The sequence below is a fragment of the Balaenoptera physalus genome, assembly GCF_965194825.1.
Source record: "Balaenoptera physalus genome assembly, chromosome: 14".
Taxonomy (NCBI): Eukaryota; Metazoa; Chordata; class Mammalia; order Artiodactyla; family Balaenopteridae; genus Balaenoptera; species Balaenoptera physalus.
The window spans coordinates 84,579,980-84,604,725 of NC_138893.1; the positions used below are offsets into that span (position 1 = coordinate 84,579,980).

Sequence of the window (24,746 nt, forward strand, 5' to 3'; positions counted from 1 at the left end):
AGAAATTTAAAACTTAATTAGATCTTGGCTAGTGCCTCTATAAGAGCTAGTTTATGGAGCTTGGTATAGTAGTTGCAGAAAAGTCACAGTTCCATAAAATGTACCTAGAATTAGTGTAGCTGTATATAAAGTATGATTTGAGGAACCTCAAAAGGACATTCCCAACCATAAATACCTTCCCTACTTAACTTTGTTGCTTATAACAAATTACTACAAATTTGCAGCTTAAAATACCACCTGTTTATCCCCTAGTTTCTATAAGTCAGGGTCTGAGCATAGCATAACTGGGTTCTCTGCTCAGGGTCTTAACAAGGCAGAAATCAAGACATCAGTAGGACTGCTTTCTCATCTGGAGTTCATAGTCCTCTTCCAAGCTCATCTGGGTTCTTGGCAGAATTCACTTCCTTTTGGTTGTAGGACTGATGTCCCTTTTTCTCGCTGGCTGTCACTCGCAGCAGGCTGCTGCAGTTCCTTGCCATGCGGCCCTCTCACAGGCCCTCTTACAATATGGCAGCTCACTTCTTCAAAGCCAGCAGGAGAATCTCTTTCCCCAGTGTGCTGAGATGGGTTCTTATATAACTGTAATCATGGGAGTGACTATCCCATTACCTTTTCCGTATAAAGTAACCTAATCACAAGAGTGGTATCACATCCTATTCACAGGTCCTGCCCACATTCAAAGAGAGGAGATTTTACAGGGTGTGGGGATGTTGAGAACCATCTCAGAATTCTACCCACCATACCAGAAATTACCACTATTCTATTCTTTGAGGACTTCTGAAGATATGGACATTTAAACTGATCTAGGCCATGTTATCTAAAAAGATGTTAAGAATGGCAGTCATAAAATTTTAGGGCTAGAAAAGAGCTTAGAAATCATTTTACTTAAACCCTTGCTTTGTTGTTTTAACCTCTTTGTTTACACTTGAAGGAAAATGACTTGCTCAAATCACAGCTAGTGCGATGCAAAACTGAGACCAGAGATTCAGGTTCACTCGCTTCCATACCATTGTTCTCTTTAGTACGCGGCATCCACTGCCACGAGAAGGACCTAGAGAATTCTACTGGGGACTCAGTGCTTTTATGGGAAGGCAGAAATAGGGAAAAGTTCACAGCAGAAATGTATGGGAGAGCATCCCCAGACAGCCATAGAACGAAGGCAGGAAATGGGAATGTCATAAAGATGTGTGGGGAAGAGGTTATGGGAACAAAGCTCCTATTTTATAAATTCTTTTAAAGTTTGTGGAGGCAAGCCCCTATGCTTCAGTTCGTTATTGCATTTTGTAAAAACATTTATGTGTGAAGAGGAGTGTTGGCCAGAATTTCATTCATTTAAGACAAAGTCATCAATTTTTTAAACACAATTATTCATGATGTAGGCAGGGAAGCTCAAATTCTGAAAGAAACGTTTGCTTCATGAGGCACTTTCTCTGCAGAGACCTGATTTTTTTCCCCTAATTTAAAGTTACTTAGCAATTCTAAAGATTGATTCTGGCTTAACTATGTTGCTTTGAATATGTTGTGATTTAGTAAAATTATATATAAGTGCCCCAAGGAGGAAGAGAGCTGCTTTAGGGATTCATGATTACCATTGGGGGAGAGAGGAGAGTGAGGGTAGGATAAACTGCCAAAACATCCACTTAAATAGATAAGTGAGAACAACATCAGCCAACATTACATCCTGCTATGAAAAGAATCAGAAAGGAATTATACCAACTGGGGAAGTATAGAGATTACTATTTAACGCATGTGCTGCTTTTGGGGGGCTTAAGGGGTTACTACCCTTAGAAACCTCTGAAGTTTTATTAAGACACTTGTTAAGGTGAAGAGTATTTAGCCTTTTGGCATAATTTCAGCAAACTGAACTTAAATATCTCAGTTGCTTTCAACTTTAGCCATCAGAGATTCAGACTCTGTTGAAGCTGACAACCATAGCCCACCAAAGAAGTAATTTTGTAAAGAGGGGATAAAAGGCACTTCCTCCTCAAGATTGAGGTTAGAATAATATGAGGAAGTGGTTATCTAAATAATGATACATCCTCTTGGTGGAATACTATGCAGCTGTTAAAAAAGAACTGTTTATGTATTGGAATGGAATTATTTCTTAGATATATTGTTAAATGAGTCAAGCAAAACCATTTAATATACCAACCACCATTTTGTGGGAAGAAGTGAAGAATAAATATTTGATTTTTATATCTATAAAATATTTCTGGGGAAACTGGAGATATTGGTTGCCTCTGGACAACTAGGGGGCAGGGGTATAAGTTTGGGAGGGAGATTTCAGCCCTTTTGAAATAGCTGAATGTATTATCTAATGAAAAATAACTTTTTAAAATAAAAAATAATGAAAATTTAAAGACTCAAAGAGGGAAAAGCAAGTTAATATGGTAAATTGGTCTCCAAATAAGACCTGGCTGTGTTATAAAGGTTTCCCTGCAAGGAGACTTGACTGGCCCCCTGCAAAATCTCATCTCCACCTGCACCTCTGTTCTAGCTCTCTAGTCAGGCATTAGCATCCTTTCCTGCTTTCAGTACTTTACTCAGACCCCCACCCCCCATCACCTACTATTGTACCTGCCAAATCTGGAGCAGTATGTCTCTTTAATCCTTTAGAATTAGGATCCAAAATGTACCTCCAACGAAATACAGACTATTCCACTGTGACCCATATGTGTCTGTTAATGTCTGATAGTTCTCCTATGTATTTCTCCATCTTAATGGTTTGTATGGTTTCCCCCACAGAACTGTGATTGCCCTCTGAGCGTGGCACCTGAAATCACTGCCTAATGGTGCTGATAGAAATGCTTGCCCTTTGTGGACAAAATGTGTTGAGTGTTTTTAATGACGCCAGATACGATACTGGACAATGGCAATAAACCTTACTGTAAATCAGTTTTATTAGATTAATCATGTAAGCCCATTGAAGCAGTCATCTGGGATGATGCTCTGAGATTCAGAAAACCTGACCACAGGTTTTCTCTGTGGCACATACCAGTATTTAAGAGCCAGGATCACCAGCGTCACCTCTGACAGTGGACTGCCTGAGCACACAGAGGGGATCAACCTGCCTGCAGCTCAGAAGCACCGCGCGGAACACAGAACTGTTATATTTTTCATTATTAGTATACTGCGTTGCTCTTGGCTCCTTAAATTGCTTGTCATCCTAAATATTGTCCTTTCCTCCCCACCCACACCCCCTCAATCAGGCTGAAATGTGTATGTTGTATTAGCCAAAGTATCTTGGAAGAAGATGCAAAAGAAAGGACAGGTGCTTTTTAAAGGAAAATCCTTCCCCCGTCCCCGCCTTCCCCGAAGCCATCTAGGCATGGATTTAAGAAACTAGGACCTCTGCATCATAAGCCCTTCCAAAGCTGAAGCAGAAATGTCTTCCCTCACTTAACCTTGGCAGTCACCAGCCAGCTTTTGATTTTCTCCACTGCAGTCCAGGAAAACAGGAATAATCACATGGCCGCACAGCTAGAGACTGTCAACCCAACGTGGCGTATCACCTTTCCAAACATCTTTGCATTAGGAAGAGACAGGCAGTTCCTAACTGGGTCACATTGTCCGTAGGTCTTTCTATGCATCAGAGGTATAGAAGCTCCCAGGGCCACCTTTGTTTCATACGCTTTTCATTGGGTTGCATTTTAATAAACTTCTTTAAGTTCTTAAAATTGTCAGTATGCCTTCCAAGGGAATGCTAATGTATAGGGCAATCAGATATGTGGTCAAACTATAATGCTGGCTCTTCACAACCCCTAATTGTTACTCAGTTATTCGTCCCTGCCCACTAGCAAGGAGTAATCCCCAACTTGGCTTTTCTTTCATCTGAGCTCTTTCTCTTGTTTAGAGTGACAGATTCATGGGAATTCCCTGGCGGTCCAGTGATTAAGACTCCGCGCTTTCGCTGCCGAGGGTGTCGGGGAACTAAGATCATGCAAACCATGAGGTTCGGCCAAAAAAAAAAAAACCAGAGTGACAGATTCATGGGGGGATCCGTTGTCCATATAAGGGATCGAGTGGATCCAGTGTGTATAGGGAAAAGAGCATTGGCTGGAAGTCAGAAGATCCAGATTCTAGACCCAGCTGTGCTACTAGCTAGCTTTGTGACCCTGAGCAAGTTATTCAAATTCTCTGCATTTTACCTTTCGTCTGAGGTCTCTTCCAGTTCTACGATTCTGATTCCAAGTGGATGTTTGGGCTCTTATCCCTCCAGAACTCTCCTTTCCTCTGTTCAACTACTGTTGTGAATAGTTTTATGTAATATAGCTTCTGACATTATAGTCACACAAACTCAGTATGTGTTTCTGTCTGATGCTGAATTGTCCAGTCATGGACTATGCCAGAGAGTAAATTGGGGGTCCTGGCACAATTCAGATTCTGCCTGGACTTTTCAAAAAGCCAGATGGTTAACACGTTTTTGAGTGCCAATTCAGCACGCTTCTGCAAATTCCTCCCCATCCCAATCTAGTAGAAATCACCCAATCTCATGTCCATCTATTGTTCAGGCAGCTGGACCAGATTTGTACCAAAGGAATAGATAGGCCTTGGAAACGTAGGCCTTCTCCAGGGTGACTTCATGCTCCATAGAGACATCTTTCAGATTAGAATCCCAACCATCAATCAAATAGCATCATCAAATAAGGGAGGCCCAAATTCCAGTACCAACAACTGTTCTGCATGGGGAAGTTGAGATCTGGGGCAGAGGGGATGAGGGATTGTTCTCCTTGCTGTGATTTAATTATGGCTTTGTGGTTCAGAGATGTGGAAGCAAATCTGAATGAGCCAACTCTCAGGACCAGCTGTCAAGCACTTGGCTTGTAATCTGCTGTCATCCTACTTGTTCCAAGTGCTCTTGGCTGTACAGCTCACCAGCTAGTTTAATGTTTGTTTCCTCCACTGCTCTGATTCACACCCTGGGGGCTTATCTGAGGATTTTGGACTGTGAAAGGGCACCCCAGCCAGGCTCTTTGCTGGCTGGTAACATCCCAGTGGTTTGAATAACTTAGCTCCTGTAGTACAGATGGCGTCAGAGCCCTCTCCATGTGAGATGGAACATATTCTGTAACTGTTCTGTCAAGAGATGGTATTTGTAATGAGGGATTCCTGACAGTGGCTTCCAGAAGTCCCTATTCTACAACCACTTAATACCACTTTAATGAGCTTTTCACTAAAAAAAAAAAAAAAAAAAAAAAAGCCAAGAGCTCTCACTGACATTCTTGGATATTATTTAGTTAATGGTTTATTTAGAGGAAAGGCTCTATCTTCATGGGGAAAAGGATAGGCACTTGGAGCATCAAGAAGAATTAGCACTACTATATAGCACAGGGTACCCTACTCAGTGCTCTGTGGTGACCTAAATGGGAAGGAAATCCAAAAAAGAGGGGATATATGTATATGTGTAGCTGATTCACTTTGCTGTACAGTAGAAACTAACACAACATTGTAAAGCAACTATACTCCAATTTAAAAAAAAGAATTGGCAATAGGCACTCTGCCCTGAGAAAATGGAACTGGGAAAGAGAAAAAGAGGGTAGTTATCAGTTATAACAGTGTGGTATTGGTGTGAAAAAGGCATGGTTAACAAACATTGGCAGAGAAAGGAATGGTTAACATAAAGCGTTCATGTTTATCTACATCGAACAGGTTTTGAGCCACTTCTCAGGACACATTTCTGTGGCCGCAGAGGGTAATTCAGTAAATGATCACAGTTTGAGAGCATCCAGTGTCTTCTGATCTGATTCTCTTTTCACTGAGCAATCTTCTGAGGTGAACTGAGTTTCCTTAGTAGATTTTCCTACTGAGAAGTATAATGACCAGCTGTCATCAGTTTAGTTCTCTTAACAGTTACTGTTTTCATTGTAAATTGGCCTTCTGGTTTCTCTTCCTTCCCCAGGCCATTTAGTTAGCAGGAATCAGTTCTTCCTGAGCTGACTGAGAGAATCAGGTGTCTAGACCTACGAGGCTAAGTTTCTAAACCCTAGAATTTCTACAGTCTTGTAGAGGCCCCATCTCCCCCGTCAGCACTTAACCACATCTTGTGAACATCCACACAATAATATATTCTGCTTAAGTCTTTTAGTTCCAAGGGATGTTGATTCCTCTTTCACTCTAACTCACATTCCGGGAAGAGGGGCGGTATGAGCAGTAACCTAAAGCTGCAGGAGGAGGAATCTGACTCTTCCTGCCCTCGTGAGCAGCCTAGTCCCCCTCCAGCCAGAGGCTGTGGACACTAAGGTACAGCCCAGCTTGTGGCCCTTATACCTTTCTTCTACCCTTCGCCACACAAGATCTTCAGCTATTTCTGTGTACCTCCACCCCTATCCCTCACCCTCAGATTCTAGGAAACACCAATAAACCATTCTTTGCACTACTAAGCCACCTCAGCCGCTATCCTGTGGCATCCCCTCATTTGAATATGAGAATATTATACCTAAAGAGATCAGGTGACTCCACCACAGCAAGTTGATGGAGCCAGGACTAGAGCTCAGGTCTTGTGACTTGCAAGCACAGTTTTTCTACTGCGTCGCCTTGCTCCTCTGCATTGTTCTGGCATTTGTATCAGCTGACCTCAAGGGCCCTGTGGTGAATATAATGGAGGCTATAGAGGTGAAGTGAAAGAGCAAATGCAGAAAAAAAATGACAAGAAAGAACTGAAATTATAGGAATGAAATAAGCAGAGAAGGCACACTGCCTTTAAGTTCACATTGCTTCTAGAAGAATCTAATCTGAGGTTTATAGATATGAACACTTCGTTGCTAGTTGGTTCATAAATAGAAATTCATCTTTTTCTTTCCTCTGAGTTTTACCTCACTGAAGAGTGTGTCTATAAGCAATAACATAATTTATAGATGTAGCTGGATCAGGCTTGAGGATAAATGGCAGAGAGGGCAGGGGAAATTGCCTCGTCCTTCCTGGCTTGTTTTTTGTGAGAACCCAGTTCTCACGTGATTGCTAGTGTTAAACAGTAAATGTCACAGAAAGAGAAAATGGCAAGAGAGAAGAGATTTTCTGATGAGATCTGGAAAAAGAAAAAAAAAGAGAGACTGTATTGATCTAGTGAGATGGGGGCCACCGCTTCTCCCAAGGGGCACGGTTGGAAAAGACAAAGTGGCTGATGGAAAACCTGTTGGGAGGAAGGGCAGGAGCTCAGCCATGCAGATTCTCCACTGTCAGTCAGCAAATGGGGGGTGAAGCCTCAGTGCACTGAGACAAGTCTCCTTGTTCCCCACTTCCCCATCCTTTCTCTGCCTCATTGTTTCCTTGACTTTTTGTTATTGTGTTCTTTCCAGTGGGAGGGAAATGCCAAGATGGAGACTATCAGGCATTCTTTTTTTTTTTCAAGGCACTCTTCTGGTAATAATTTATTAGAAAAGCCACCACTGCATGCCGAAGACTTAGAATTCCATCCTTAAATATTATGTAGATTTTCACTTTTTAAATTTTTATTGTGGTAAAATATATATAACAAAAGTTGCCATTTAAACCATTTTTAAGTATGTAAGTCAGTGGCATTAATTACATTCACAGTGTTGTACAACTATCACCACTATTTCCAAAACTTTTCCATCACCCCAAACAGAAAATCTGTACCGATTAACCACTAACTCCCCAGCCCCTGGTAACCTCTAATCTACTTTCTCTATAAATTTAGTATCAGGCATTCTTACTTAATTATATATACCTCCTAAACTGTGGCAGCAGTAGAAAGAAAATGGAATCTGAAGTGAAAAGGAAAGGGGGTTATGGATTAAAAACTGAATTATCATTTTCTTAAATGTGACGTAAATACACTTGAAAATTTTTTGTGACTGAATAGTTTTATCCTTCCATTCAGAGAAAGCAAAACGGAAGTCCCTCTCCTGTGCTAACTCAACATCTTTCTTCTTTCAGTGACCATGCAGCAGGTGGCCAGGACAGTGGCTAAAGTGGAGCTCTCAGATCACGTGTGTGATGTCGTGTTTGCGCTCTTTGACTGTGATGGTGAGTGGGGCCCTCTGGAGTCTGCGGAAAAACCAAGCCTTACTGCCCTTGAAGTAGACACTTTTATGATGGAGCCTTGCAGCCAGCTCCAGGGTACCAGCCTGGACTGCTTCAACTTCCCCATTTCCCACATCAGTAGCTCAGCCCTCAGACTCATGACATTGAGAAATACCACCCCTGGTCCTGGTTTGTGTTCTCCATTTCTTCTTATAATTCTAATTTGCCTGTAGGCCTAAATTCATTTATGACCCTAAGGATCTTAAAAATAAAAACAAGGGAATTCCCTGGTGGTCCGGTGTTTAGGACTCCCCGCTTCCACTGCAGGGGGCACGGGTTCGATTCCTGGTTGGGGAACTAAGATCCCGCATGCCGTGCGGCACAGCCAAAAAAAAAAAAAAAATTAGACCCAGCTTACTGCTTAGTAGATAGGAGCACTTGAGTATTTGAATGTCTCTAGGAAGAAGATGGTACTGATCATTCCACCACCCAGGGCACATTTTAGTCATTTACAACCCATCATAGCATTCCAGCTGCACACCAAGGTCTGTTGTGTCTGTGAGCACTCTGCAGTTTATTTAGCCCATTTAAGAGATCCTGGTTCTGCTCTGGCCTTATTTCTCAGCTATGTTGGCTGATACAGTGATGATAATATTAACAATGGAGGCTCACAGTTTTTTGTCTCTTTTTTTTTTTTGCCTTAAATTTTTTTATTTTTATTTTTTAAAATTTTTATTGGAGGATAGTTGATTTACAATGTTGTATTAGTTTCAGGCGTGCAGCAAAGTGAATCAGTTACACATACACATCTGTCCATCTTTTTTAGATTCTTCTCTCATATAGACCATTATAGAGTACTAAGTAGAGTCCCCTGTGCTATACAGTAGGTCCTTATTCGTTATCTCACAGTTTTTTCATTGCTTACTGTGAGCCAGATACACTGTGCAAGCTGCTTGTTTAATCCTCTGACAAAGGAGTAGTTATTAACCACATTTTACAGATAAGGAAGCTGCAACTCAGAGAGGTTAAGTAGTTTTCCCAGGATCACAAAGGTAGTATTAGATAGCGAATCCAGGATTTGAAGCAAAAGTGCACTGCCTCCCTCTGTACTATATGACCTCAATTCCCTGTCTCACAGCCAAGATTCACTGTTCATCTTCCTCCAGGAAGCTAGGCTCACAGAATTCAAGAACAGATCAAAAGCTCCTGCATGTGTGAAACCTTCCCTTTTGATCCCAGCATAACGAATCACTCTGGTTTTCTTATTCCTTAACTTGGTTCAATCTGTCTGCATTGCTGCATGTTACACTCCATCTCTGTGTATGTGACTTAATGTCCCTACCTAACTGTGAGCTTTTTATGGGTAGTTACAAGTCCTGTTCACCTCTGGATCCCGCCTCCCCTGCAAATAGGACCTCAGACAGTACTTTGCACATAACAGGTGTTCATTAACTTTTTGTTTGTTTGTTTTTTAATTTATTTTTAGTTGTGCCAGGTCTTAGTTGCGGCAGGTGGGTTCCTTAGTTGTGGCATGCAAACTCTTAGCTGCGGCATGCATGTGGGCCCTGACCAGACAGAAATGGAACCCACGTCCCCTGCATTGGGAGGTGGATTCCCAACCACTGCACCACCAGGGAAGTCCTCACTAACTTTTTAAGTTGAACTTGAGTTATTTAAATCTCCCCCCTGAACCCACAACCGAGGTCTGAGTGAAAGGAAGCCCAAGAGCGAGGACAGGGAGAGTCCTCACCCACAGGGAAGGGTGGTTATTCTCTAGAGCTGCCCTGTCCAATATGATACCACGGTTACCTGTGGTTATTTAAATTTAAGTTAATTAAAATTGAATACAATTTAAAACTCACTTCTTCCAGTATCACACGTGGCTGGTGGCTCCTGTATTGAAAATAGCACAGATAAAAACGTTTCCCTCACCGCAGAGAGTTCTAATGGACAGCACTGCTGCAGAGAGAGTAACTCTCCCCAGATTTTGTTTTTACTCTAATCACTTTTAGGTACTTTGAGTTTTTCTCCAAAGAACATTTTTATAATTTTTGAAGCCAGTATCCAAGAGCTGGTTTGTGAAGTGAATATGGGAGTAATGGCAACCAGCATCACAGTTCCCCTCTTCTCCTGGGAAGTCCTGGGAAATGTTTGATTTTCCAGCCTTTTAGAAGGAGGCTGTATCAATATCTACTTCTATTACCTTTAAAAAATCATTTTATCTCTGGGACCTAATTTTTTAATTGAGATGTAATTGACATATAACATTATATTAGTTTCAGGTGTACAACATAATGATTCAATATTTGTGTATATTGTGAAATGATCACCATAAGTCTAGTCACCATACATGTTACAAATTTTTTTTCTTATGATGAGAATTTTTAAGATCTACTCTCTTAGCAACTTGCAAATATGCAATACAGTGTTTTTAAATATAGTCTTTTTAAAATTTATTTATTTTTATTTTTGGCTGCCTTAGGTCTTTGTTGCTGCGCGCGGGTTTTCTCTAGTTGTGGCGAGCGGGGGCTACTCTTCGTTGCGGTTCGCAGGCTTCTCATTGGGTGGCTTCTCTTGTTGCAGAGCACGGGCTTTAGGCGTGTGGGCTTCAGTAGTTGTGGCACTCGGGCTCAGTAGTTGTGGCTCGCGGGCTCTAGAGCACAGGCTCCGTAGTTGTGGCGCACGGGCTTAGTTGCTCCGTGGCATGTGGGATCTTCCCGGACCAGGGCTCGAACCCGTGTCCCCCGCACTGGCAGGTGGATTCTTAACCACTGCACCACCAGGGAAGTCCCTTAAATAGAGTCTTCATGCTGTACATTATATCCCCATGACTTACTTATAACTGGAAGTTTGTACCTTTTGAATCCCTGCACCAGAATTCATCCACCTCCACCCCTCACCTATAGCAACCTCCAATCTGTTCTATATATCTATGAACTCAATTATTTTTGTTTGTTCGTTTTAGATTCCACATATAAGTGAGATCATACAGTATTTGTCTTTCTCTGATTTATGTCAGCATAATGGCCTCAAGGTCCATCCATGTTGTCACAAATGGCAAAGTTTCCTTCTTTTTTATGGCTGAATAATATTCCATCACACACACAATATATACACACACACACATATCACATTTTCTTCATCCATTCATCTGTCCATGGACACTTAGGTTGTTTCTGTGTCTTAGCTCTTATAAATAATGCTGCAGTGAACATAGGGGTGCATATATCTTTTCAAGTTAGTGTTTTTGTTTCTTTCAGATAAATACCCAGAAGTGGAATCTGGATCATATGGTAGTTTTATTTTTAATTTTTTGAGGAACTTCCATACTGTTGCCCATAGTGGCTGCACCAATTTACATTCTCTCCAACAGTGCACAGGGTTCCCTTTTCTCCACATCCTGGCCAACACTTGTTATTTGTTGTTGTTGTTGTTAACAGCCATTCTGACAGGTGTGAGGTGGTATCTCATTGTGGCTTTGATTTGCATTTCCCTGATGATTAGTGATGCTGAGCATCTTTTCATGTGTCTGTTGGCCATCTGTATGTCTTCTTTGGAAAGCATCTGTTCAGGTCCTCTGCACATTTTTTAATCAGGTTGTTCGGTTTTTTGCTGTTGAGTTACATGAGTTCTCTATATATTTTGCATTTTAACCCCTTATCAGTATATGATTTGCAGATATCTTCTCCTGTCTAGTAGATTGCCTTTTCATTTTGTTGATGGTTTCCTTTGCTGTGCAGAAGCTTTTTAGTTTGATATAATCCCACTTGTTTATTTTTGCTTTTGTTACCCTTGCTTTTGGTGGTAAATGGGGTTTATTTTCTGTTTGTTCGTTTGTTTGTTTTGTTTTTTGGTTTTTTTGGGGGGTTTTTAAATTTTTTTTTTTGGCTGCATTGGGTTTTCATTGCTGCTCACGGGCTTTCTCTAGTTGCGGCAAGCGAGGGCTACTCTTCATTGCAGTGTGCAGGCTTCTCATTGTGGTGGCTTCTCTTGTTGCAGAGCATGGGCTCTAGGCGCGCAGGCTTCAGTAGTTGTGGCACACGGGCTTCAGTAGTTGTGGCTCACTGGCTTAGTTGCTCCGTGGCATGTGGGATCTTCCCGGCCCAGGGCTCGAACCCACCAGGGAAGCCCGGGGTTCATTTTCTTAATCTATAGAAAAGGGAAGTAGATATTAAATTCGAAAGCCATTGTCATTTCTACCAGTGCAAGATCTTAGGTCAAAATGCCAGGGGACAGAGAATTCCGATTTTCAAACAGACGTGTTTGTCACAGAATTTAGAGCTGCAGTCACAGATCACACATGCACACAAATGACATTCAGTCATATATCCAATTCACGGGTAACAAAGGCCGTTCAGACTGGTCAGCCCTGGCCTTAGGGAAGCAAGAAGCAAATCCCAGAGCAGTTTGAATGAAATAACCTCAGGTTTTGGGAATTCCCTGGTGGTCCAGTGGTTAGGACTCCACGCTTTCACTGCCCGAGGGTACAGGTTTGATCCTCCATCGGGGAGCTAAGATCCTGCAAGCCGCACTGCCAAAAAATAAATAAATAAAAATAACTTCAGGTTTTTCATCTTAAGCTTCTTTTTATACAAAATATTAAGACTCCTTTTTAGACCTTTTTGTTCTTTTAATTGCATTCTTAATAAGCCATATTACTGATTAACTTTCAGCCCAGCCAGGCTACTTTTTAACTTTTTAAGTTAAAGTATAATATACATACAAAAAAATGCAAATACCGTTAAGTGTGGAGCTTGATACATTTTTAAAAACTGAACACACCCATGCATCATCCCGAAGCAGCACATCACCAGGACCACAGAGCTGCCTGGTGCTGCTGCCCTCCGGTCACTTATACCCCCGAGGGCGGCCACTTCCCTAACTTCTAGTGCCATAGGTTAGCTTTACCTGTTTTTTGTTTGTTTTAATCTTGCGCTGAGGTATCCCTGAGGCTGCCCATGCTCTTTTCAGACAGCAAACATGGGCCCGTTTAGGTTTTCAGGTACTCTATACAGAAGTAAACCAATTATTCCCTCTTACCACTTTCTTCCCAGACTGATCATTAGTAGAGGTCTGTTTGCTAGTTTCCTGTCACCACCAGTAATGGCTGCCATTCTTTTAATCAGCAGACATTTACTCCTGGGCACCTAGTCAAATGGTAACTGTCCTCTACTTTTGGAGTGGTTACTATTCCATGTGGCTTGAGAAGTGACCTTGGGTCAGACCAGATGCTCTCCAGGTTCTCCTCCAGACCTGAGAGTCTGCCACTGAAGAGGGTCAAATGAGAAGCCATGAGAAAATGGGCTTAACCCAAAGCCAGGTTTTGATTTTAGTTTTCACCATGAAAAGCCTCATCATGTCTACCTGGACTATTGCAGCAGCCTCCTAACTCACTCCCACTCCCACGGCTCCCATACTCACTCCATCTGTGCCACTCTCCAGTCTATCACCATCATCCAGCTAGAGAAATCTACCCAAAATGGAAATCCAACTACATCTTACTCCCTCTCCCAGTCCTTTCCTGCCCTGAAGATAAAGTGCAAACCCTTTCATGAGGATACAAGATCCTTGAGGACCTGTCTCCTGCCTTCCTCTTTGGTTTACTGGCCATACCCCTATCTTTGTGTGTCCAGCAATACCTAACTCCTTGTAGTTCTCTAACAGCTGTGCTGCTTCCTACAGGTGCCTTTGCTTATGCTACTACCACTACTGCAATGCCTCCCCCATCTCATTCCCCTCTGCTTGGCCACTTTCTGCTCATCCTTTGGGATTCAACTTAGGAGTCACCTCCAGGAAGCCTTTACTGATCTGTACTTGCACCCTCCCCAGCCTGGGTTAGATAGTCTTCCTCTGTGCCCCCATAGCATCCTCTGTTTACCGCACTGTGGCATTCACCATACTACTGAAATAATGTACTTGTCTCTCCCATAACCTGATGGTATTTCAAGGGACAAAGTCATTTTTATCTCTTTATTCTCAACACCTAGCACAGGACCTGACATATATATTCTCATTCAACTTCTGTCACACTACACTGAACTATCACTGAGTTGCAATTGGAAACATCAAGGACAGTACAAACCAGTTCATTTTTAACCAAGAGAATTGAGTTTGGCTGTGAGAGAGCGCTAGGCTTTGGGACCTACATGATGTGAGTAATGGAATTGTCTCATTGTCTTTGTTCCAAGGGCGTCACTTATCCCTGTTGTGTTTGCCTCTTCTTCTAGGCAACGGAGAGCTGAGCAATAAGGAATTTGTTTCTATCATGAAGCAACGGCTGATGAGAGGCCTGGAGAAGCCCAAAGACATGGGCTTCACCCGCCTCATGCAGGCCATGTGGAAATGTGCACAGGAAACTGCCTGGGACTTCGCTTTGCCCAAACAGTAACCCAGAACTGCACGAGGAGCCGCGCCTCCAGGCCAGGCACCCTGGCCCCTTGGGCAGAGCCTTGGCACAGTCCTCCCTGCTGCTGCTTCCAGAAGAAGTGCTCCCCTCCTCCTGGGAATGATCTCAGGACTCATCAAGTTTCCCCTCTCCCAGTGTTCCGCTAGGCCCTGGTTCTAAACCAGTGATTCTCCCTAGAGGTCCTCAAAAACATGAGCAGGTCCTAAAAGCGCAGACCTTTGGCACGTTCGACAGTACTACCTATTCAAGCACCCTACAGACAAAGAATGCAGGAACCATCCATGTACCTGCCAACCCTGGGAAACACCCATTTCTTGAGTCATCTTGGTGTGGATTTGTATTAACAAGAACATTCCTTGCTTCTCCTCCTGCTGGTGTTTTTTAAGCTACAAATTGGGAAAACCTCTGGCAGAAAAAGGAAATCAGTGATGAATGATAACGAGGATGACCTAGGCACCCTGAGCTGGTGGGAAGCCTGGGCCAGAGGAAGGATCTGTGTCAGTCCCCAGGGTGGCTCTGAGGCGATGTGCCCAGTGGGAATGGAGCGAGATTAGGAATTTAAAGTAGCTGCTGCATGGCTCTCTCCACTCCCTTCTTTTCCTCTCAGGCTCCCTAAGAAGACTCCAGCACGACTGTGCTTATTAAATGAGCAGCAGTGATTAAGCTCATGGCCCCTGCGAGTGCCATTTCCCCTCCAGGCGTGTGCCTCTGAAGCTGAGTCCTGGCTCAGAGCCTGTCTGCCCTGTCTTAAACACTTGTAAAATAGCACTTTAATTATAACGGTTTGCAGTAAAGCCCCACCACCACCACCAAAGGCTCTTGTCTCCTTTATTTTAGGGTCCTCTGGGGCCCTTTTCATTTCACTTCTCCACTGGCTTTGAGATTCTAGCAGCAGACCTGTTTTCTTTCCACCAGAGCCTGGTCCTTCCTGTTGAGAAGGCACTTCAGCAAGGTTTGGATAGCATTTCATCCTGGACCAAGGCTACCAGGTCCAATGTAGTCCTTGATTACTCATGCCCCACGAGAAGGAACTAAGACAGGGTGGTGGGGGATATGAGACATCATCTGGTACGGTGGACCTAAGTGTTAAGAACCATAGCAACCGGGAATTCCCTGGCGGTCCAGTGGTTAGGACTCTACCTTCTCACTGCTGAGGGCCCGGGTTCAGTCCCTGGTCAGGGAACTAAAATCCCACAAGCCGCGCAGCACGGCCAAAAAAAAGAAAAAAGAAAAGAACCATAGCAACCAGTGTTTTATGTGGATTCAACTCTGCCACCACCTCAGTGTGACCTTGAGCAAGCAAGCAATTTCCCATCTGTTTTCTCAACTATAAAATGACAGATAGGGTTGAGCTTAATGGGCTTAGAGGTTTCTTCCAGGTCCAGCAACCTCTCCTTCAGCTCTTCTCCAGAATTCCTACAACCTCCAGAACCTCCAGGTTGTGCTCCTTGGCACGATAGAGTCTCGCATCCAGTGTAATAGCACCACCACACCAAAAACCCAGTGCTTCCTGCGAGGCCTAGAAGTTGGTAGGGAGTGTTTATCAGGCAGAGAAGAGCAGAGACATAGGTCTGCACCTGTGGCTCTACAAGGACAGTACCAACCCCAGCATTTCCTCCAGAGCAATTTAATAACCTCACTTCTAACATCCTTTCTGGGAGCAGATTAGATTATCTCTCAAAGGAGTTTGCTACTCATGCACCTCATCTATCTTCCACTGTTTCCTTTTTTGTGGTAGGTATTCCTGGCACCCTAGTGTAGCCTTTGCCTTGCTCATTGCCCCAGGGCTGAGGCATCAGCAAAATGTGAGCTTTTTCTTAAATTTGTCCCATAATCCCCAAATCACTCTTTTCCCCAATCCTCATTTCTCCAGCCTGAAAGAGAAGTCCCTTTCACAGCCTCTGTGGGGCATTCACTCCCTCACCAGAAGAGACCTGCCAACTGGCCTGGGTTCACCGAAGCTGAAAGCCAAAGCATAGCAGGAAAGGATAAGGATCTCACCTGCAACATCTTGAAAGCCAGGGTCAAGAGCACCTATGACAAGTACATGGAATTCCAGCTGAACTCCATTAGCTCCTAGGAGAGCCTGAGGAAGCAGAGGCGGTCCAGGTGCTCAAGAAGACAGGATGGCCACACTTTGGCACAACAGGGCAAATGTGCAGGTGAAAGGTACAAGCTAAGTCACCCAGAAGAGGCCAGGATGCCCCAAGGAAGTCCCTGACCAAGGAAGCATGTGAGCTCCCTGGTGGTGTAGTGGCTAGGATTCGGCGCTTTCACCAAGGAAGCATGTGAGTAGGCTGAGGGGACTTTAGTAGGCAGAGTTTGGGGGTAAGGCTGGGAGCATTTGGGAATACAGAAGGCTGATACGTGCTTCTCTTTTTATTCCCATTGTTTCTTCTACCTAGACAGAATAACCTTCCCCTCTGCCTTCAAGATTCAGATCAAACTGTCCCTTCCTTAATCCTCTTCCAGACAAGATTAGCGGCCCCTCCTTTGCCCCCCAAGGATCGCTTGCCCACCCATAACAACGCAGCTGTAATTTGATGTAATTTTTGTGAGATTGTCACCCACAAAGTTCAGACCCAAAGCAGTGACATAATCAAAGAAAGAGTCCACCACCAAAAGCAAATTTAAAAATATTTCTCGGACGAGGTAAAAGTGATACTAGCAGTGCCTCAATAAATTCCTCCTGAGACAGGCTGGGACCTGGGCCCTTTACTGCAGTGCTTGCACCTGGACACACATCTCCTCAAGCAACAGAATACAAAGAAACTAATGGAATTAAAAATAACTGCATGCATGCTGCAATCCGGGCAATTATGAGCAATAAGATAAAAGGCCACAAACCGACTGCCACTTAGGTGCTGGGCAGAGCACCTAAGCCACTCCTCCGGCCCCATCTGCAGATCTGCCTCCGTCCTCACCCCACTGAAGGAACCAGCCTGCCCTCCACGGAGAGCGAGCAAGGGCACCTGTTACTTGTTCTCGCTCCCTCGTGCTGCAGCACAAGTCCCAGTAAAGCCTTGCCTGAATTCCTCATCTGGCCTCTTATCAATTTCTGTTGGTTAAAGAGTCCAAGGACCCACGTCAGTAACACTCCTACACACCCACAGCTGTTGTCTACTTTTGTTATTGTTCTCTACTTCTTAAAAAAATAAATAACTCTCCAGTTCCAGCCTTTAAGCTTCGGAGAGGAAAAGAAACTAAGAGGGGAGCCAGGCTGCCGGGCTTCCTCGATGGGCTCAGCTGGGCTTCCTAGATGGTCTAAGAGGACAAGCAGGGAGAATGTGGAGAGAGAGTTACTAAGGAAAGAGCATAAGAACATACATGATATACAAAAATCATCATTTTAATAGTTTTTAGTGCCCCACCTAGTTTTACGTCTGGTTGGAGCATAGGCACTGAATAGGACTCTTAAGACAAAGGAAAAGGCCAGACAGTGACTGCTGCTAGACAAGGAGGAAAGGACGGCAGCATGGGAGCCAGGAGTCAGGTTCCCAGGCCAGAGCATCCTCTCCAAGCCCAAGCACAGCCCAAGCCAGATTATGTGTCCCAACAAGCAGCTCAGAAAAGGAACGTGGAACAGAGTAGTTCAGCTTTCAGGCTTTAGGTGCCACCTGCTGGCAAGAAGGCTCAGCGCCAGGAGTCACTGGCAGGGGAGGGGCAGCTGCTGGAGTCCAGCCTAGCCCCAGTCCTGCCCCAGAGAATAGGCCTCCCAGGGACCTGGGTGGCATGGGGCGGAGGGGGATGAACAACCAGAGATGAACCATCACCCCAAAGAGAGACACGATGGATATGACGATACCTGAGGGGAGGGAAGCAGCCGTGTACTGTTCTCTGTGGCTCCAGAATGGGAATTTTTACCAGCAAGTGAGAGGGTAAGAGTCACCATTCATTCTACAGCTCTTTACTGATCACCTACTGTGGGCCAGGCACTGAGCAAGGTCTTCAGGGAGTTTGCAGGAGGAATCTAAAAATGAGAAAAACAGAAAAGAAGCAAAAAGGTTAAGTACAAGCTGTGTGAGAGCACTTAGAAAAGCAGAAGGCTATCTAATCCAGATTTGGAAGTTCAAGGCAGGCTTGCAGAGAATTTTTTTTTAATTAAAAAAATACTGAGACCTGAGGGTTGAGTAGGAGTTAACAAAGGGGGAAGGAGGAATGTCCAGGCAGCAGGTACGGAATGTGCAAAGGTCCAAAGGCCAAAAAGCATGTTTCTGGGAACGGAAGTTCTAGGGTGTATCCAGTAAGTACAGATTGGGGAATGATTTTGTTACCCAAGGATGAATTAAGATGGCGGTCATTCACAAAAAAAGATGACAAAAAATACTGTTGGGCATTTTGAAACACACTTATAGATAACTAATAGGTTATAGAAAAAATCATGATGGAAATGTTTAAATGCTTGGAACTGAATATGATAATGAAAACACTAGATATGAAAACTTGTGAGACACAGCTAAAGGGAAACTTAGAAACATCTTAACAACTTCCATACTTATTTACAGAAGATGGGCTGACAGTTAATAAGCTAAGCATCTGCCTCAAAAAGTTGGAAAAAGGGACTTCCCTGGTGGCGCAGTGGTTAAGAATCCGCCTGCCAATGCGGGGGACACGGGTTCGAGCCCTGGTCCGGGAGGATCCCACATGCTACGGAGCAACGAAGCCCATGCGCCACAACTACTGAGCCTGCGTTCTAGAGCCCATAAGCCACAACTACAGAGCCCGAGTCCCACAAGTACTGAAACCTGTGCTCCTAGAGCCCGTGCTGCACAACAAAGAGAAGCCACCACAATGAGAAGCCCACACACTGCAACGAACAGTAGCCCCCTCTCGCCACAACTAGAGAAAGCCCGCATGCAGCAATGAAGACCCAACGCAGCCAAAAAACAAAAATAAATAAATAATTTTTAAAATTTATAAACAAAATATTCAATAGCTATAGTAAATTGGATCAATAGTTAAAAATCTGCTTACAACAAAAAGTACCAAACCCAGATGGCTTTACATAAGGGGAAAAAAAGAAAATAGGACCAGGTTCTATAGGACCCTGTAAGCTCCAATAAGGAGTTTGGACTTCTATCTTAATGCCACTTAGGAGCCACTGAAGGGTTTTAAGCAGGAAAATGACATAATGAGCTTTGCATTTTGGAATGATGACTTCGCCTGCAAGGCTACAGATGGATTGGAGTGGGATCCAGGTTGAAGACTGCTATAATAATCCAGTTAACAGATGCTGGAAGCCTGGATTAGGGGAATGGCTGCAGAGTTGGAGAGTTGCTAACAGATTTGGAGATTTGGAAGATGTTCAGATCACGCCTGAGGGGTAAGCGTGGGGCATATAAACTGGAGGATGGTAAGGGAGAGGAAATAATTCAGCATGAAACCCAAATTTGTTTGGGTAACTGGGTGTGTGATAGTGCTCTTCAGCGGGGTAGGGAGGCTGAGAGAACCAGGTTTGGGTGGAGAATGATGAGGCAATTTTTTGATATGGTGCCTGAGAGATATCCCAGTAGAAATACCTAGTAGGTAGTTAGATATGAGTCTGGACCCAGGAAAGAGGTCTAGGGGATCTCCTAAAAACCTGGGTTCTCCCAATTTCAAGGCCAACTAACCATGAACACATGAGGTCTGAATCAGTGTCCTAATACCAGCTCCATCTCTTCCCCAAGAGAAGCCGGGAATAGAGACCATCAAAGTGAAAGGAATTTGAATCAAAGAACCCATACTTGGTGGGACGTCCCTGAAACAGACATGTTTGGGAGAAAGGACTTCAAGTGCCCTGTGCCCTTATCCTGCAGCCTCTGGCCCTCCCTAGATGTGAGGTCTCCTCCTTCTTTAGGGAGAAATAGGGAGCAAGGGACTGAAGTGGAGATCCCGAGATGCTATGGAGATATCTTCATGTGTTCATTCAACAAATAATTTATTGAAGCTAAAATTGAAAATTCAGTTACCTATCAGTCATTCACACTCTTGGGTGAATTTTCATCATCTTCAATGTGAGGTTTAGGTTTCTCTCTCTCTTTTTTTTTTTAAATAGGTGAACATTCACATGTTTCCAAAATCAGACTTACATTAAAAAAGTATACATTGGAAAGCCTCATTCCCAACCATTCCCACAGCTGTATTCCATTGTGTTCCATAGTTTAATCAGTAAGGGTAGTTTTTTTGGAGAGAGATTTTGGAGCCTGGAGCTCTCTGAAAGGGAGACCTTGGTGGGTAGGCATTTGGAGGCAGCAGGGGACACTGGGGAGTCAGCGATCAAAAGAGCAAAGGACAGGAATTAGGGGACATTCCACTGACTTGGTAATTCTTCCTGGAGCCTTAGGAAGGAATTTATCCCCCTGGCTAGCTTAGGAAAACTCCGGATAAAGTGTTTGGGGAGAGAAAAACCTGTCTCTGGGATTCATTTATTCTATTCATTTAACAAATATGTATTGAGCCCCTATTCGGTGTCAGGCCTTGTGCTCAGACTATGAGGAGCATAAGGGCAAGATCTCCATCCTGGTTTAGCTGGAGACAGGATGTAAACAGACTTACAAGCAAAGGGCACCAACTGTGCAGGGCAGTGAAGGTGGGTGTCCATGGAGGAGCCAAGCTAAGTGCTATGGGAATTCAATGCAGGGAGAGCTCTTGGAGGAGTTGGTCCTTTCTCAGCCTCAGACCCAGGCTCAGATGTCATCTCCCCCAGGAAACCTTTCCAATTGTACACACACAAATAACAGCTCCCTCTTCTGAGCCTCTTCAAGCTTCCACTCAATCCCACTGTTGTACTTACCACACTGTCCTCTAATTCTTTTAATATCTCCCTTACTAGACTGAAAGCTCCCTGATGTCGGGTCCTGTCCTTTATTCTCGGTGCATCTCTGAATCCCTAAAACTCTGCACAGTGCCTGGCTTTCAGTGTAGACATCTATTAAATTTATTCCATCTCTCCACAGAGGAGATAGAGTTTAAGCTGAGCCCTGAAGAACTAGTTAGATTTAGACAGGTGTAAAAGATAATTAAGGAGGACAGGCAGATGGATGGGGGGCAGGGGGAGGGGGTGAAATGTATCTTAAGAGTGATGGGAAGGGGACCATAGGAGATTAAAGCATGTTAAGGTCAGACTGAATTCTTGGTGTCCCCGGAGGAGAGGAATCCGGAGGCTGGTGGTCACCTAATACAGCACAAGGGTTTTTTCAGCTCTAGGAGCAAAATGAGGAGAAGCTGAGATTCATTGGGAGAATCATTTTCCCAGTGACTTCACCTGGATTTCTATGAAGGCAATTAAGGATGTTATCTCTCTTTTTAGGCCTTATCCTCCCACCCATGCCATGATTCCAGCTAGTCAGGATAGAAGTTTCTAATATTTTCCTTAGATCAACATCATGACATCTTGATTTCAAGAACTATCAAGGAGAAACTGTAATTTCAGGTCACCCCTGGCATACCAGTTCCATTTTTAAACAACATCTATAGACCAAGGGCCATAATGTTTAACATGAACTGAGCAGGAATGTGACTCTCTTCCTGGCCTTTGGACTGAGAAGGAACCACAGAAAGTCAAATTGCCTCTGGACAAAAAACAAGACACCCGGTTTGAGATCTTTAAGAAAGGTAGGGAGTGATAACATGGAAGCTGGTTAGACCAGCATTCAGGCTGAATTTATAATCCCTTCTGAAACAACACAGCCTTTCTGAATTGAAACAGTTCCATGAAACGAGGCAGGAAGAGGTCCTACCACGCACGCACACACTCCGCTGCCTCTCCAGACCCTGCCGACCAAGCCAAATTATTGACTATGGACTCAAAATTGATATGCCTTGTGGGAAGGGAGAGGAGGGCTGACCAGCCAGTAGCTGAGCAATCACAGTCCAGTTCCTTAACACAACAAATTACAGGCCTTTTACACAGGAGCAGCCTTCTCACAAAGCGATGTGCCTGTTGTCAGCCTGACAAGGGGGGTGCCTCGTGACACTCAGGAGATGGAAGAGATACTTGGCAAGAGAGGGGACTACCTAGTAGTCCCGGTCAACAAACCTCAGAGAGGCTATTTGAAAGGTGCCCCAGTGTTTATCCTTTAACACATATGAAGGACCGATCAACTTGTGGAGACCTTAACTTTCTCTAAGCGTAGGGCTGTCATATTAAGGAGACGCTGATTTCTTCACAGCCCAGCTTGGAGTTTTCATTGGGAAGAGAACAGTGGGAATGGAAAGAAAGGTTGGATGTGAAGAAATTTCCAAGGGTGAACCTGTAGCCAAGGAGGCCATGACCTTGCTTCTCGTTACACTGAGAAAATAAAAGCTATCTGAAAAGAACTTCCTCGTGTTCCCACTTCCAGATCTGCCAGCTGGCCCACAGTATACCCAGCCACACTCCTGAAAATCAATGAGTTGTCCATGCCACTATCTAAAGCCATGCCATCACCATGCCCGGTATGCCACCTCCTCTGTCTATTCCTATAATTGTCTCCTCTCTTTCCTTTTACCAAAATTTCTTACCCAATTAAATAATTCCTATCACAGAATGCTATATCCCATCTTAAAAAACAAAAACAAAACTTCCCCACAGTCTTCCTCACATTCCCCACAGTCTTCATCCATTTCTTCCTTACCCTCACTCTCTTCCTGTCAGGCTTTCACTGCTTATCATCCGCTGAGAGCAGTCCTGTCAAGGTCACCACCGACCTCCACCTTGTAAAATCCATTGGTCATTTCTCAGTCCTCACAAGTGCTTGTCCTCCCACAGGGTTTACCAGAGTTTGGCCCCTCCCTCCCACTGGAAACATTTGTTAAGTGAAAGTAATTTTCTACCTTGCCGACCTGCTTCTTCATTCCGCCTTCCTGGATGCTCCTGTTCCAGACCTCTAAATATGAAACTGGCAAAGGGCTCGGTAACCAGACCTCTCCTCTTCCCTACCTACACTCGCTTCCTTGGGGCATTTAGTCCCACGGCTTTAAATACTATTTATATTTCTTTGTCCACCTAGCCTCGAAGCTTTAAATGTCATTTATATATAGTGATAATTTCCAAAATTATATTTCCAGGCCCATCCTCTTCCTTACACCCTACTTATATACAAATTCCTACTCTACGTCTCCACTTGACTCCAAAAGGCATCACGAACTTAACACACCCTAAATCAGACATTTAATATTCCTCCTACCAAACTGCTCCTCTCACAATCTTCCCCCAGTTTCAGTAAATGGAAACTGTTCTTCCACTTACTCAGGGCAAAATCTTGGAATCATCCTTGACTCCTTTCTTTCTCTCACATCCCACATCCAATCCATCAGCAAAATCATTTTGTCTTCAAAATATATCCAGAATTTGACTATTTCTCACCACCTCCACCTTTATCCAAATTACTATTAATTCTCACCAGGATTATAGTAGTAGCCCCCAAACTCTCACCTGTAGTAAGACTCTTACCAAATCTCGCTGGGAAGGCCACATAATATAAGGACTGAAAAATGACTGATGGGGACTTCCCTGGTGGTCCAGTGGTTAAGAATCCTCACTCCCAATGCAGAGGGTTTGATCCCTGGTCAGGGAACTAGATCCCACATGCTGCAACTAAAGATCCAGCGCAGCCAAAAATAAGGTTTTTTAAAAAAAAAAGAGAAATGACTGATGGATTTGCCAATGTGGGTCACTGGTAACGTTGGTAAGACTGCTTTCACTGGATTGATCGGTAGGCATAAAAGCCTGACAGAACTGGATTCCACTCTACGGTGGAATCTTACATGCTCCTTGTTGATCTGTAATAACTCACCAAGAAAATTTCCCTTTCAGAGCCCTTGTATTTGCTCTTCCTTCTGCCTGGACCACCTTTCTTCCAGGTAGTCACATCTGGAATACCTGCTTTCTCTCTCTCTCCTGAATTCAGATTTCTATTAAAATGACAGCTTCTGAGAGAAGATTTCTCCTATCAGGCTGTTTAAAATAGCACCATCCACTCTCAGTCCCTTTATTTCATTATCTTTTCTTTTTCTCTTCATAGCATTTATCACTATTTGAATATATTTCTTTATTGGACGTCTCCCCACCCCACTACACACACTAGAATGTAAGCTCCGTGAGGGCAGGGGCTTTGTTTTGTTCATCTACTGCATACCTAGCCGGGCAAATAGTGGGTACTCAATGAACATCTGTTGAATGAATAAATAAGAGACATTCGTCTCAAACGCATAGAGTTACTACCAAGAACGTGCAAGCATACAAAACTTTAAGACCTCCGAATATGCCCCCTTGGACTCCAGGAATGTGGGCTTGCACCCTTAACGCCTCTCTTTGACGTCCCCCTCTTAGAAGACATACGGTAGCGCCTCCGCCTTCGCTCAAATCTCGGAAAAGGAGGGGCGGAGGGTTTAT

General features: G+C 43.9%; 1 protein-coding gene and 1 long non-coding RNA gene across 5 annotated transcripts in view; one reads left to right on the top strand and one right to left on the bottom strand.

Annotated features, from left to right (window-relative positions):
• The window catches only part of MICU1 (mitochondrial calcium uptake 1), a 217,391-nt gene extending 202,188 nt beyond the window's left edge, over positions 1-15,203 (top strand). For both annotated transcript variants that reach the window (XM_082424548.1, XM_082424547.1), the window contains 2 exons: positions 7,897-7,986; positions 14,211-15,203. In XM_082424548.1, the coding sequence (XP_082280674.1) occupies positions 7,897-7,986; positions 14,211-14,371 (251 nt within the window). In that variant the 3' untranslated portion in view covers positions 14,372-15,203. The remainder of the gene's footprint in view (positions 1-7,896; positions 7,987-14,210) is intronic.
• On the bottom strand, positions 11,813-24,684 carry LOC309642726. 3 transcript variants are annotated; one of them, XR_014253342.1, is made up of 4 exons: positions 23,186-24,684; positions 18,195-18,359; positions 12,405-12,514; positions 11,813-12,132 (listed from the first exon to the last, which is right to left on the bottom strand). It is a non-coding gene; the product is annotated as an uncharacterized lncRNA (long non-coding RNA). The 3 variants fall into 3 exon arrangements; XR_014253343.1 differs by having other exon boundaries at positions 11,813-12,514; XR_014253341.1 differs by lacking the exon at positions 18,195-18,359 and having other exon boundaries at positions 11,813-12,514.
• Positions 24,685-24,746: the final 62 nt, after the last annotated feature.